At 42.8% G+C, this 14592-nt stretch overlaps 1 protein-coding gene across 1 annotated transcript; it reads right to left on the bottom strand.

The window, feature by feature from the left end:
- Positions 1-1268: 1268 nt before the first annotated feature.
- Positions 1269-13545, bottom strand: LOC144503646 (cytohesin-interacting protein-like). The gene is made up of 8 exons (XM_078228328.1): positions 13267-13545; positions 12735-12784; positions 12448-12502; positions 12237-12339; positions 12020-12113; positions 8145-8211; positions 7332-7398; positions 1269-4093 (listed from the first exon to the last, which is right to left on the bottom strand). Exons 1-8 carry the CDS (start codon positions 13447-13449, stop codon positions 3642-3644), a joined length of 1071 nt encoding a protein of 356 aa, XP_078084454.1. The 5' UTR covers positions 13450-13545; the 3' UTR covers positions 1269-3641.
- Between the last annotated feature and the right edge of the window lie 1047 nt (positions 13546-14592).

The raw sequence follows: 14592 nt of genomic DNA, 5'->3' as shown, positions 1-14592 counted from the left end.
TCAGAGAACAAATACTTTGGAGAAATAATCAGGGTGATCATTATCATTGGCCGCGATTCTGTCCGAAAGCAGCAAATTCCAATTTTGGGCGTGAAAAGCAGCATTCAGGCCACCAACGGCAATGGCGGCTTTTTACACCATTTGTGAGATACTTGTAACAAAAAGAAGGCAGGCAGGAGTTCCATGATGTATCGCTGGCAGCAGCCTCTGATTCTCCCACCCTACCACCAGCGCTCAGCAAGCACACCAGGAAACATTCTTCACCCAGGTGAGTGACTCCGGCCCTTCCCTGACACCCACTGGCACGACCCTCTGCCCTGGGTGCTGCACTCACCGTCCAGCTCCCCTCAGAATATTGCTCAACAGATGAATGCTTTCCGAAACCAGTCGTGCATTGCTGCAATCTGACATCACACGACTGTGGATGCATTCTTTGACATTTGGGTCTGATAATGATATGCTAATGCATTTCAATGAGGTTCCCAACATTAAATGGTGGAAAATGCGACCCGCCACTGATGGCGGGCGGGGGGGAAGGGGGAGCAGAAGGCGATCATTTCCTGTTTTTACATTGACATAAAATACGACTTTGAACTTCTCGCGATATTTTCCGCTCTCACTGCCAAACCTGCCCGATGCAAACAGGAGTGGAAAATCCTGGCCATTGAGTTTTGCCTCAACCCAGCATCTTATCTAGTCTGAGAGTTTCACCTGATGTCCAGGTTATACAGAGGGCAGGATTTTCTGGCCACACTTGCCCCAAGACCAGAAAATCCTGCCTGAGGTCAACGGATCTTTGCATGGTCCTGTCCCACCCGCTACAATTCCCATGGTGGGTGAGATGGAAAAATGCAACCCCTTAACTCTGCATACCTTTCTACTAAAGCATATCTTAGCAGGAAAGAAGTCTCTTATTGCATCTAACACAGCATATAACCTTCCAGTGTTGCCTCTATGTACAATTAAATAATACAGTGCTTTCAATAATCACAATGTAAGAGGATGCAGGTCACAGATGATCAATATTAAGCATTTCTAAGATAATTGTAGTAATGAAATAATCCTGCAAAGATCATTGATTTTCATAATTTTAAGTATAATCTTTATACTGGTACTAATTTTCCAACTGTTTCACATACTTTCATCTAATTTTGTAGTTCTTGCCATTCCACCACTTAAGTTTAATATGAATGCATAAAAATCTAATCAGTATTGCAAAAGGTGCTGAGTCTAGGGAACTTCATTCCAGAGAATAAGTGATTCAGGCAATGCACTCAGCCATTTTATTGTATCACTTGTCCTGTGCCACTAATAAAATGAATCCCCTGCAGCTACTGCACAATAGATCATGAACTTTATAAATACAAAAAAACGTTATGCACTGTTGATAACACACTAACACCTTCAATAACACATTTGAATCATGTTGTCGCTTCAGGCACTTTTTTTCCATCCGCATTGATGGTTTCAAAATGAGTCCACTGGTCTTCTATCACATTCTGTTTTCGGTTTTCCAAAAAGACCATTTATTTTTCAAAATGTTAATTCGAAGCCAGCTCTTATATATGACAATGGTGAAGTTAAATGTTATCTTTGAGTAAGGCGTTCACGGTGAAGTGGAAAGTTCATTAACAATTGCACACACAATCAGTACGCATGCAAATATATACATTTTCCAGCACTATTCATTTGCAATTAGAACTTATGTTTTCAAATCTCCACGAGTCATCTTAAATGTTAAGAGTGTAAAGGAACCTTTGTAATTGTAAGCATAAGATCCTATTTGACTGAAATTGTTAAGCCAGTTACAGCTTGCCAGCCCTTTGGAACATACTTTTAAGAGAAGAAAAATCAAACTGTTAACAGTAAGCTAACAAGTTCACCTTTATTACTATTTCACAATCAATAGAACTTGAAAAATGCTCTTAAATCAACTGACGGTATCTTTAAATATCTCCAGAGCCAGGGGTATATGTTCCTTTCCAGTCAAACATATTGTATTTCATTTGAAAGCCTGGAGTCACTATTTCTTTGTGTCCACTGCCTTATTTGAAAAGTGTCAACATAAATGTCTGTGTAATACCTTACTTTAGGTAAATTAATTCTACATACCTTAGAGCTGAATGCAATTCGAAATGAATGGCTTCACATATCCTCATCGAGGGCATTTATTAAATCAAGGTTTCACTAACTTAAAAAGCGCGAAGTACTTTGCCACCTCATAAGTATCATGTAATGAATAACAGAGTAAAGGAAAGGAAACTCAAATTTAACATGGAATAAATGAAAATGACTAATAAAGAACTCCAAAGAAGATCGTATGCTACGATTATAGAAGTGCTTTGTATTTGATGAGGATAAAATTGAAACCATAAATGTTCTGCTAGACTCCTGCAGTAATTGCAGTCCAAGTTTGGTGTAACTACTGGAAACAGTAATAACCTGTTTGGGCCAGTTCCCTACCTATTCTCAGATTTCTGGTTGGCCTAGTAAGGGTGGGAACTGCTTAAAGGCCTGTGACATCAGAGAGATGACCATGGTGTGAGGACTCCTTCATTTACTGTTTCACTTGCCCTGAATCGGTCAGGACCCAGTGTAGGAATGCAGGTCAAGTGGGACGAGGTGCAACAACCTGTGGATGGGTGGAAACGAACCCCACAGGTGGTCTGGGGGGAATGATGGGAAGGTCCAGGTGAGGGGAGCTTAGATACCCAAAGAAAGTCACAAATATTTTTTAATATTGGATAGATCCCTTTGCAGAGGTTCGGGGGTCAGGGTGGGGTGTCGGCAGAGGCAATAAGAAGTCTTGAGAAGGTGGCTGTGGAACACCCTAATACCTTATTGATAAGCCAGCACTGAATTGTCTTGCAGCATTGAGCAGGTGGGTGAGGTAAGTGCTCCAGTTAGTGGTTTTGGCACCTACGATCTCTGATCAAATGTGATACATTCCCGCCCTCCCTACGAATTCTACTGGGGTCAATGGTTAACAACACCAGTGGTTACATCACATCACATCACAATTTTAGATAACTCATCCTATTCTTTTAAAGTCATTACTCAGTTACTCCCAATGGGATTTGTTTTTAAGAGGTTCCAAGGCCAATCCATGTATAATTGTTGCTTGGTGACGGAAGTTTGTAAATTGTCAGTTATTTGTAAATTTCCAACTGCAGAATGGGGAAAAGGGATGTTTTAATTGATCCTTTCAAATATAGTTTAGACAGATTGAAATGAAGTTTCCAAAACCTTTCTACATCGTTAGTTACCAGGATATAAGAGTGCACGTACAATGAGGGCATTTTAGAAAATCTATTAATTGTTGGACTCTGAATTTTAAAGTCACAAGCTGCTTTTTGAAGCAACTGTTGATACGGAATAATGAGAACATATTACTTAAGACTTGGATCTCTGTTGATTATAGAAACATCATGGACTATGCAAAAATATACAGAGAAGTTAATTTTTGATTAAAGCTGTACAATCTCTTTAAAATATTTTACTACATTTTGTGTAACACACAGATCCATTCTGCAATCAAGAGAATCTTTGACATGGTTTTAATGCCACAGTTCCTTTTGCTCCTTAATGCTATCATGAAACTAGCAGTACCACTACTGCATTGTAGTATTAGTATAAAACATCTAAAAATGACTCTCATCCTCTTCCACTGCCCTGTTTAAGCCTGGAATGAACTTCATGAGGCGTCTTCTAACACTCGATTTCCTAGCTTTTCGAACTGTCCCACAGCCACTGTCCCATGATGGTGACATGTATTCACTCCCACTACTGGTAACACTAATGCTCCTGCTCCGGGTCAGTTGGCGTTTTTGAGTGAACATATCCGTTTCCCTGTAGAAGAAGCATTCTTCATCCATACTGCTCCGTCGATAGTGACCTCCAATGGTTAAGTCCTCAAACACACTGAGTGGGAAGTCACAATCCTCACTGTCATCAGTCATTAGGCTGAGTTGACTCCTGCAGCTGCTGTCGCTGGAAGCTCTTTCCTTGTTCCGTGTGGCTGACCCAAATATCGCAACATTGTCGTAGAGAAAGGAGTCTGCAGCTTCCGCTGTGCTACTGTTCCTCAAGAGTCCTGCAGATTGAGACAACATAAATGTATATGTGTACATTTCGAATAGTGTGCCTTCCCTCACGCTCTTTGCACATCTACTGTTGTAGCAATTGACAACATATTTCAAAGGGTGATTGGATGTGCCAATAAATAATAGATTACATTTCATTCTAAAATTCAGATCAGCGAGTGCTAATCATGGTTACCTAATAGTGAAGTTTTAATTAAAACAAGGGGTGCGGGGGGGGTGGGGGGGGGGGTGGGGGGGGGGAATTCTCCAACCTCATTGAACCTGGCACAGATTGCGCCAATTCGGGAGAATAGCAAGCTGGCCTGGAAATTGATTTCGCAATCGGCACCAAACAGTTAGTGATCGTCCCAACCCCTTCCTAAAGACACGAACCAGATCGCGGCCAGATAGGGAATGAGGTTGACTGGATTTCAATCTCATTAGTGAGTTCGGCACACAAACGTTCCCCCTCCCAGAATGTTCCCACCTCTCTGGTGAGAAGTCATGCTGGCGCGAATCATTATTGGTCCCCACCAGAGAGCGGGCGCAATGGCCACTCCAGGGGGCTGGGAAGCCATTGAAGCCCCTGGGTGGTCTGGGGCTAGCGAATGTACCACGAATTAATAAAAAAATACACGCTCCCAAAAAGCGACAGTGTGGGAGGATTGCGGTGCGGCGTGCGCTTGAGAGACTGGTGCGGATCGCTCCTGTTTGCTTGCCATTGTGACACTTAATTGGTTTTTAGGTGAATTCTGCCCAAGGTGTCATATACAAGCTTGGAGTGTGAGTCAGACAGGTTAAAGTTCAATGCCATTAAAATGAGCAATTCTAAAGTGGAACTGCATACTTAGCATTACGGTTCGGTTGATTAGCCATGCTAAATTTCCCCTTAGTGTCAGGAGGACTAGCAGGGTAAATACGTGGAGTTACAGGGATAGGACCTGAGTGGGATTGTTGTCAGTGCAGGCTCGATGGGCTGAATGGCCTCCTCCTATACTGTAGGGATTCTATGAAAAATACAATCAGTATATCTCCACCACTTGTGTAAAACTGGAAAAACTCATAAGCTGCCACAACTTTACTTTAGACCACATAAAAATCCACTCAAAATGACAAAGCAAAAAGTTTTTAAAGTTCGGTGATATTGGATTTGGATTTGAATGTCAGGGTCAATCCACAATTTTACAGCCCTCACAGGATGAAAGGGTGGCATAAAACTCAATACCATGATAGTGGCACTGTTCCCACTGCATATCTCATCATTGCTGGCGCCATTGCATTTTCACCTGTGGTAGGGGTGGCTGGCGTGAAGTGTCTAGCCTGCTCAGTAAAACCTGGCAGCCTAGTGGCTGGGAAAGGTACTTCCTTCTGGAGCACATTGTTCCACTTGGAGGCTCCCATTAAATGGCTGCAGAATGAGCCAGCCAGGTGGAGACAGTCTTGCTACGGATGTTGACGTTAGGGGAGAGGTGAAAGGTGAGGATCCAGCCCTTACTTAGTGCCAGACCTAATCATACCCAGCCAAGTACAGAGCCATCAAATAAATTACTTAAGTCGATACGTACAACTGAAAAGTTAAGCTTAAAATGATGCAGTTATGATAAAGTCCATAGTTCCAGATGAGGTGAGGAGAATCATTCTCCACCCCATACAATCACTTTAAAATATACAAATTTAAGATGGTGAAATCATTTTCCTTTTATTTGCAGAGCCTTAGCTTAAATTCCATACAGCTTGACTGCAGTACCTGGTTGCTGATTGTAAGGGTTCTCATAGAGTCATAGAGGTTTACAGCATGGAAACAGGCCCTTCGGCCCAACTTGTCCATGCCGCCCTTATTTTTTTTTAAAACCCCTAAGCTAATCCCAATTGCCCGCATTTGGCCCATATCCCTCTATACCCATCGTGCCCATGTAACTATCCAAATGCTTTTTAAAAGATAAAATTGTACCCGCCTCTACTACTACCTCTGGCAGCTTGTTCCAGACACTCACCAGCCTCTGTGTGAAAAAGTTGCCCCTCTGGACACTTTTGTATCTCTCCCCTCTCACCTTAAACCTATGCCCTCTAGTTTTAGACTCCCCTACCTTTGGGAAAAGATATTGGCTACCTACCTTGTCTATGCCCCTCATTATTTTCCAGACCTCTATAAGGTCACCCCTCAGCCTCCTTCGCTCCAGAGAAAAAAGTCCCAGTCTATTCAGCCTCTCCTTATAACTCAATCCAACAAGTCCCGGTAGCATCCTAGTAAATCTTTTCTGCAGTCTTTCTAGTTTAATAATATCCTTTCTATAATAGGGTGACCAGAATTGCACACAGTGTTCCAAGTGTGGCCTTACCAATGTCTTGTACAACTTCAACAAGTCGTCCCAACTCCTGTATTCAATGTTCTGACCGATGAAACCAAGCATGCCGAATGCCTTCTTCACCACTCTGTCCATCTGTGACTCGACTTTCAAGGAGCTATGAACATGTACCCCTAAGTGTCTTTGTTCTGTAACTCTCCCCAACGCCCTACCATTAACTGAGTAAGTCCTGCCCTGGTTCAATCTACCAAAATGCATCACCTCGCATTTGTCTAAATTAAACTCCATCTGCCATTCGTCAGCCCACTGGCCCAGTTGATCAAGATCCCACTGCAATTGGAGATAACTTTCCTCACTGTCCACCATGCCACCAATCTTGGTGTCATCTGCAAACTTACTAACCATGCCCCCTATATTCTCATCCAAATCATTAATATAAATGACAAATAACAGTGGGCCCAGCACTGATCCCTGAGGTTCTGTAGGAAGTGAGTTTGGAAAGTCGCATTTCAGTCCCTTGTGGATACAGTCCTACCCACAAGTAGGCACTAAATGAGAAATCTCACTAAAAAAACCCAAAAGGATGATTTGTAAGGGAAACAAAAAAAAATCAGACTGGTTCAATAAGAGTCAGTTGACCAGACGTAATTAGGGCACATTTTTAGAGGGCAAAGAGGAAGCTTTACTCTACATCTTTCTATGTTTTAGGTGCTCCAGAAGTTTTTGATTTGCAATAAATGCTCAAGGTGGAATAATATTTACTGTGGCAAGATCCCTTCACCTTGATGAATACAAATTATATAGAAATACAAAGAATTTTGAGTGGTCCCATTTGCTTCTTCACTTTAGACATCTCATAACATGATATGGTTTCAAATTAGATTTTAAAAGTTATGCTAGCATTAAAATGATGGTGCATTGTGGTTTCCCGGTAAGAACTTACCATGAACTAGGCGTTGTTCCTGTAGCATCAGTGATCTGTACTCCACCCATTTCTCTTGAAGTGTTTTCTAAGAGACACAGGAAGGCAGAATGTTGATAAAAGTGCAAAAATAAAGAAGCTATCTACCGAGAAGCTTTTGTGCAACATATGTACTATTAAAAAGGAGAGCCACTTTTACAGTAGATGTTTCTATACATTTCCACAAACTAGCCTTAGTCAAATTGGGCTACCTTTAATATCATTAATTAACCAACATCAAATGACAATGAAGAAATAATCAAATGTAGTCAACAAAGTAATCTTCTAAATGTATACAATAAAAATAATAAAAAGAAGGTGCTAAAATGTCAGAACTCCAAATTAAAATATCAAGTATATAAAGGTATATTTTGGTTCAGGTTCAAATAAATATAGAGGATGGATAGCTCTGTATAAATTAAAACACAAATTTCAAAGAACTCTCTGTTGTTGAAAAGGATTAGGATATCAATTGTCTACAATAACAGTAATTGTGAGCAAGTTTATTTCAACCAAACAGTATCTGGACTTGGTGCAAGTTTCTCCAGAAAGGGGGATTGCGAATCAGCTGAAAATCTGAGTCAAGCCAAAGTGATGCCTCGATCGGCTGCACACGTTACTACAACATGAATAATTACTTTTACTTATATTCACTGAACTCTCACTATGAGTTTTACAAGATAACTAACTCATGCAGTTTCCATTTTCATCTTGCAAGTATGCTACAGAATTCATTGTTTGTCCTTATTATTTCACAATTGAACCGACATACAGCAAAAGGTTTGGAAAAAATACCTTTAGAAAATGCAATTTTGTTTCGAGTTCATTTCTTTTGACAGAAAGATTGTTAATAGTCAACAGGCTGTAAAATAGAAATAAAAAATAAAGGTAAAGTTCAGGAGTAAACACAGAAAACATTGTCTGACGCAAACTCGCACTGAGAAGAAATCCACCCCCTCCACCACTAATGGTATAGTGGCTGAAATATGCACTTTCTACAGGATGCATTGCAGCAATGCAACAAGTTTACACTGAATCTACCTCAACCACCAAGATGAACATGAGCAGAAATATCATGTGAACACATCACTTTCAATTTCCTCTCCAAGTCACAACCATCCTGACCTAGATGTTAATCAGAATTCATTCATTGTTACTGGGTGAACATCCTAGAATTCCCTGCCTCACACCACAAGGATTACAAGAAGGCCAATTGCCTTCACAGGGTAACTAGGGGTGTCAACATCAGCCACATTCCAAAAAGATTTCTTTCGAAACATAGCGAATAAGGAATATGTCCCATAAATGGCATTGCATTATGGGCATTCTGTCATTAGCTCAAAACACAAAAGAATGATGGGCTTACATTAAAGTGAAGGGGTTTCTGATAATGAATGGAGGGTGTGAAATATTCTGATGACGAGACAGGAGTAAAAAAAATGGTAGACCCAAATCCATTGGATATGTGGCCACCCAAATCTATTTCCTTTCAGTGCTAATCGTCAGGGAGAAAGGCAGGAGGGTTTTAAAAAATATTGTCAAAGAAGTGATGGACTTCAAGGAGGAGAGGGATTCAAAGGGGCTGAGGGAGGCATTCCAAAGCCAGGAACTTAAGGGCTAGATTTTCACGGCGCAAATCAGGTCAGAATGGAGCTAGGAGGCAGAAAAATGGTGGCGACATTGTGTAAGTTTCATGTCACAGCTTCAATTCAGGCGTCAGCGATATTCGTGAGGACAGGGGAAACATGGGCCTCTGAACCCATCCGCACTACTTAACGTGCCAATTAATCATGCTAAGGACTTGTTAAAAAAAATCTCTGGAATCTTTTATGAATTTTTCTGGTTCCAGCTAGTGTTCAGGCTGCCTCAAACCAGCTGAAGGCAAGTGGGGACCATGTCCGGGCCCAGTCACAGAAGCCAGAAACATTTCAAAAGGTGAGTATGCATGTCTATCAAAGGTTAGAGGGTTTATCCTCTTTGAAGATAAAATTACAGCAGCCCATCACGTATCAATGGAGGAGTCAGAATTAAGAACTTTGCCTGTTCAGGGTGTTGTCACCCTCCTGGTATTTAATGGGCATTGGCACAGTGGGCATGACTGTTTGTGCTCCCCACCTGAGCACTAGGAAGGGTGCAGCTTGAAAGAGGTGCTGCACCCTTAGAACTCAAGGCCATTGGAGATGAGGAAGAGCAGCCTGCACAGGAAGAGCAGAGAGCCAGGTATCAGGAGGCCAGATGAGAGGGATGAGGACTGCAAAAGAGGAGAAGGAAATACCCTGAACACAGGATTTAAAGGCAGGGACAAGTGGACCTGGACATGGTTGAGAATCAGTGCAGATGGTCACAGATATCTGTGCCTTGTCAGTGCAGACCTCTAAGTGTCTCACAGGTGGCTGCACATTGGTGCATCATCCAGCTAATGCTGAGAGTGCAGTGGGGCAATCAGCCAGAGGTGGGGTGGGGGGGGGGGGGTGGGGTGGGAGCGCAATCAGCCGGGGCACGTATCGGGGCGATATCCACGGGGTAAGCTAAGGAAAATCAGCTGGGGAGCCCAGTGATGGTGGCCCGGGGGGGGCGGGGGGGTGATTCCAGTAGGGCGACAGGACTGACAGATCTTCAGTGTTCTGTTACACAGAACAGAGAGATCTGCGCATGCGTGATTGTGTTCTCTAGTGTGAGCAGCTGGCTTTCCGGCATGAATAAACTCCATCCACTTCCTCGACTGGTGTGAATCATACTTTGCCTCTTTGTTTGCACTAAGTGCCATAAGATAGTCTCTGAAAGCTCGCTGAAAAAATGGGCGTGATTCTCTCCCATTTTCACATTCATTTGGCACTTAGAATTCTTTTGGTAAGAATACCCCCAACAATTTTCTCATTTTATGAATATTCTCTTTAGTTTAACAGTTGCATCAAGTTTCCTTGCACTCAGTGACATTTACACTTGTGGTGTGGTCCCTGTCAGCAACCAGAAAATAAAGGGGGAGATTCTCCCAACACACCCTGCTAAATTTCTTGCACATTGGGGTGGGAGAATCTGGCGGCCGGACATGTGCGGGATGTGCACATGCGTTCCCGCCGTGGGCGCATCTCTCAGAGCCGGATTTCCGGCGCCATCAGATCCGCACTGGAAACCGGCGGGAAGAGAGGCACGTAATTTAAATCTTGTTTTAATGTAATTAGTGGGCCCAGGACTGAAGTCTCCAGGCCCCCTAGCCTCTCCCACCCCACCAGATTGTTTCATTCCAGCAGGGATTACACTAGCTCCCCACTTTCGGGGAACTAGCAGCCCGACCCCACTGGAGTGAAGGGGGAGCATTCGGAACCCCCCAGGGGGTCAGATGGTGGGGAAGTGGTGCCCCCCATGCCCAGGGGGCACCTTGGCACTGCCCGTCAGGCATGGGGCAGTGCCAAAGGGGTGGGGCCAGTGAGGGGGTGGGGCCTAATGGGGCAATCGGTGGGGGTGGGGAGTCCTACTGCCACTCTGCCATTGGAATTGATGGGGGCAGGAGTGAGGCCAGCAATCGAGGTGGGCTGGGCAGGGGGGTCTGATGTGGAGATGCCGGCGTTGGACTGGGGTGAACACAGTAAGAAGTCTCACAACACCAGGTTAAAGTCCAACAGGTTTATTTGGTAGCAAATACCATAAGCTTCCGGAGCGCTGCTCCTTCGTCAGGTGGAATGGAAATGTGCTCTCAAACAGTGCACAGAGACACAAAATCAAGTTACAGAATACTGATTAGAATGCGAATCCCTAGAGCCAGCCAGGTCTTAAAGGTACAGACAATGTGGGTGGAGGGAGCATTAAATACAGGTTAAAGAGATGTGCATTGTCTCCAGACAGAACATTGTCTCCAGTATTGTCTCCAGTTCTGTCTGGAGACAATACACACCTCTTTAACCTGTGTTCAATGCTCCCTCCATCCACATTGTCTGTACCTTTAAGACCTGGCTGGCTGTAGGGATTCGCATTCTAATCAGTATTCTGTAACTTGATTTTGTGTCTCTGCGCACTGTTTGAGAGCACATTTCCATTCCATCTGACGAAGGAGCAGCGCTCCGGAAGCTTATGGTATTTGCTACCAAATAAACCTGTTGGACTTTAACCTGGTGTTGTGAGACTTCTTACTAGGGGGGTCTGCACAGCGGAGGGTAGGGGATTGGCGCTGTGGCAAGGGGGTGGTCAAGGTTGGCCCGGGAATGGTCGGGAGGGGGCTGCGATCATGCCATGTGGGGGTTGGAGGGGCAGCACTGCGGGGGTCCTGGGCTGGTAGTGATCGAGCTGGCCAGCAAATGGGAGGCCGACATTTTGGGGTCACTGCGCCTGCTGGTGGCCTCTGCATTGCACAGAGTGTGGGAGATTCTAGTGTGAACTTCCACTGAAAGAAAGCGTGAATTACTCCAGTTTTCCCATGTATTCAATGCTTAGAATTTTTTGGGAAGAATTCTGCCTAAATTGTTTTAGCAATTACAATTACATCACCTTAGGAAATTCCACTCTCTCTATAAACTTTGCTTAATCCCACTCTTTTAAAGGATTTGCACGGCCCCTGAGATAGCATTGCCACCATGTTTGCTTTACAGCAATGCTAGCAAAATTGAAACTGCTGTTGGTAACAGAAACAGAGGTCTGCCCTAGAAATCACAAAACACATTTACATTCATGCTTACCTTAACAAATTACCAGATGACTTAATTAGGTCTACAATTTCTTGGTGACTAAACCCTTCAGTGTCCACGCCATTGATGTTAAGTAGCTTATCCCCTGTGATACAAAACAGTGGTTGTCATACAGATGTAGGAAGCGGTGTAATGGACTACATGTAATTAGTGAATATCCGTGAGAAAGACAGAACCAAGTAGACCAAAAGAGGAAGTGAATATTTACCAGCCTTCAGCCCTGCAACATGAGAGGGACTGTTCTCATGCACCTTGCACACGAACGTACATATTTCCAATGCATTAGCATTGTGCTGGTCCATTCGATTGGTCTGCAAGTAGAAAATAAAGAAGTTAGCCGTTACAGAAACAAACAGTAAAATTAGCTTTAAGTTATATCTTGAAAACAATGAGCACAATACATGCAGCAAATTCCTCACCTGAATCTCAAATCCAAAAGTTTCATTATCTTGCTTGCTTAAGACAACCATTTTTCTGTTTAAGAAAACAAAGAAATTAATATAGTTACTTTTTACCTTCTTTCAGCATAAAATACACCCCTGAAACATGTAATGATTTCATAGTTTGAAGTGGTGTGTGCAGCCATCTACATGTCCACTGTTACAGGTTCATATCACGCCTGCATTTTAGATCAGACTCACTCTATGGATGTGAACAACAGATTATTTCTTAAAATAGAAAGTGTCACTAAGCAAATATGTCTTACTTTCGAAAATATGAAGTGTCTGCCAAAGGGTTTGATCTAGTCAAAGAAAGCTGCAAAAGAAAGAAATAATCAAAATTACCACTCTCTTTAAGAATTTAAGCTTTTATTAGTGTATATAATCACATCCATTAACCTGTGTATGATCAATACTAGTCTGGCTAAAGCCCCATCCATTTGTATCCTGTACCACTTTGATAAATCAGTTATTGTTTCTGGAGGCTATATTGATTGCTTCATGAAGTTAAAGTAAAACAAACATATATACTCAAAGGTTGTTCAATTTAATTATTATCTTATTCTTGACTGGATTTTTGCTCGTTTTGAATCAGCCCTTTACAGGAAACGTGTCAAACATTGAAAAACACAATTGTATATTCTACAGTGCAAACAAAATTACAGAGAACGGGGCAATATTAAGAACAAAAATATTTTTACACCACCTATATATTGACATGTTATCCACTTCTACGTACTATCTCCTTGTTAGAGCTGGACAATAATTGTTACTGGTGGGGAGGGGTGGCTGGTTTACCTGTCTGCGCCCCCGGGGCAGGGTCCCCAGCGTGTTGGCCACAATCTGAAGACGCTTGTTGTCAGTTTCAGCAGTGAAGCTCCGGTTGGAGATCTCAGAGTAGGGATTGTAGCCGGAATGCGAAGAATTCGCTGCCATGTAATTCGCGTTGCCATTCATGTGAAGGACACTTTGCAAAGTCATGACTGTAGTTTCGGATCAATCAGTCTCATTGCTGTAAGGTAACGTCCAGGAGTGGAACAAAACCAGATCGAGCCCAACTCTAAGCGCTCAGACAATGTGTCAAGACGGAAATTCAAGTCATGTGATTTGGTGGTTTTGTGGCCACTTTTGCATTTACATCAATTGGTTTGGTTTACGCAAGTTGCTGCTTTGAGAGTTGATGATGGAGTGTTAGCGTGTCTAACTAACCTTTTGCAAAAACGCTCTGCTTGGCTGCAGAACATTGTTTAAAAATCTGTATAGAGAAGCAGGAAAGTGCACATTTTCTGGTTCCATTGATCAAATTCCGTTTTTCTTCCTAGTTTAAAAGCCACCCAGTCTAAAGCAACTCTTTGTTGCATTTTGACTCCCCGTTTCTTTTAAGTGCGTTTGCACAATGAAATATTTTATTTTGGAAAATTAGAACAAAATGGAAATACTGTGGATGCTGGGAATCTGAAATTAAAGCGTCAAATGCTGGAAACACTCAGCAGCCTCTGTGCAGAGAGAAACACACAGTTAACAAGCTCAGGCCGTGACCTTCTAGCACAATTTTAGTATGTGCAGGCAGACAAGACAGAGTCACGGATTGGTAGCTGGAAGCGCCCCAGCCAGAGTTAACATAGCTTTCTCTTTCAGATGCTTGTTGCCCTGTGGTGCGTGTCCACTTTGGGTACTGATGTGTTAGCTCGAAATGTAGTCAATAGTGCGTGACAAATATATATGTGAGGCTATGTCACAGAGTGGTGAAAAACACATTCTGTCCACATTTAAGGAATACTGGAGTCAGGGACAAACGATTGCAGAAGGTTTCACGTGGAAATTCATTACCATGCTAAGAATCCAAACCAAATCGACTGCAAAAAGTCTGCGCAGGTAGAATGCATGATAATTTGATTTAGAGTGTACACCATCTTTTCACAGAAACACTTCCCATTTAGCTAAACCTGCCAAACATCGCCACAGCTTGACAAAAGCCAAGTTTCCTCCGGTTTCCTCCACACTCCAAAGAAGTGCGGGTTAGGTGGCCATGCTAAATTGCCCATCCACTCCCTCCCACCTCCTAATCCTTGAGGCACCTGCAGTTTGCCCTTAAACTTTTCTCTTTTCAAAATGTTTCTCAAA

The sequence above is a fragment of the Mustelus asterias genome, chromosome 14, assembly GCF_964213995.1.
Source record: "Mustelus asterias chromosome 14, sMusAst1.hap1.1, whole genome shotgun sequence".
In the NCBI taxonomy this organism is placed as follows: domain Eukaryota; kingdom Metazoa; phylum Chordata; class Chondrichthyes; order Carcharhiniformes; family Triakidae; genus Mustelus; species Mustelus asterias.
Note: the sequence above shows the minus strand (reverse complement) of the source record. Positions and strands in the feature narration are given on the sequence as shown.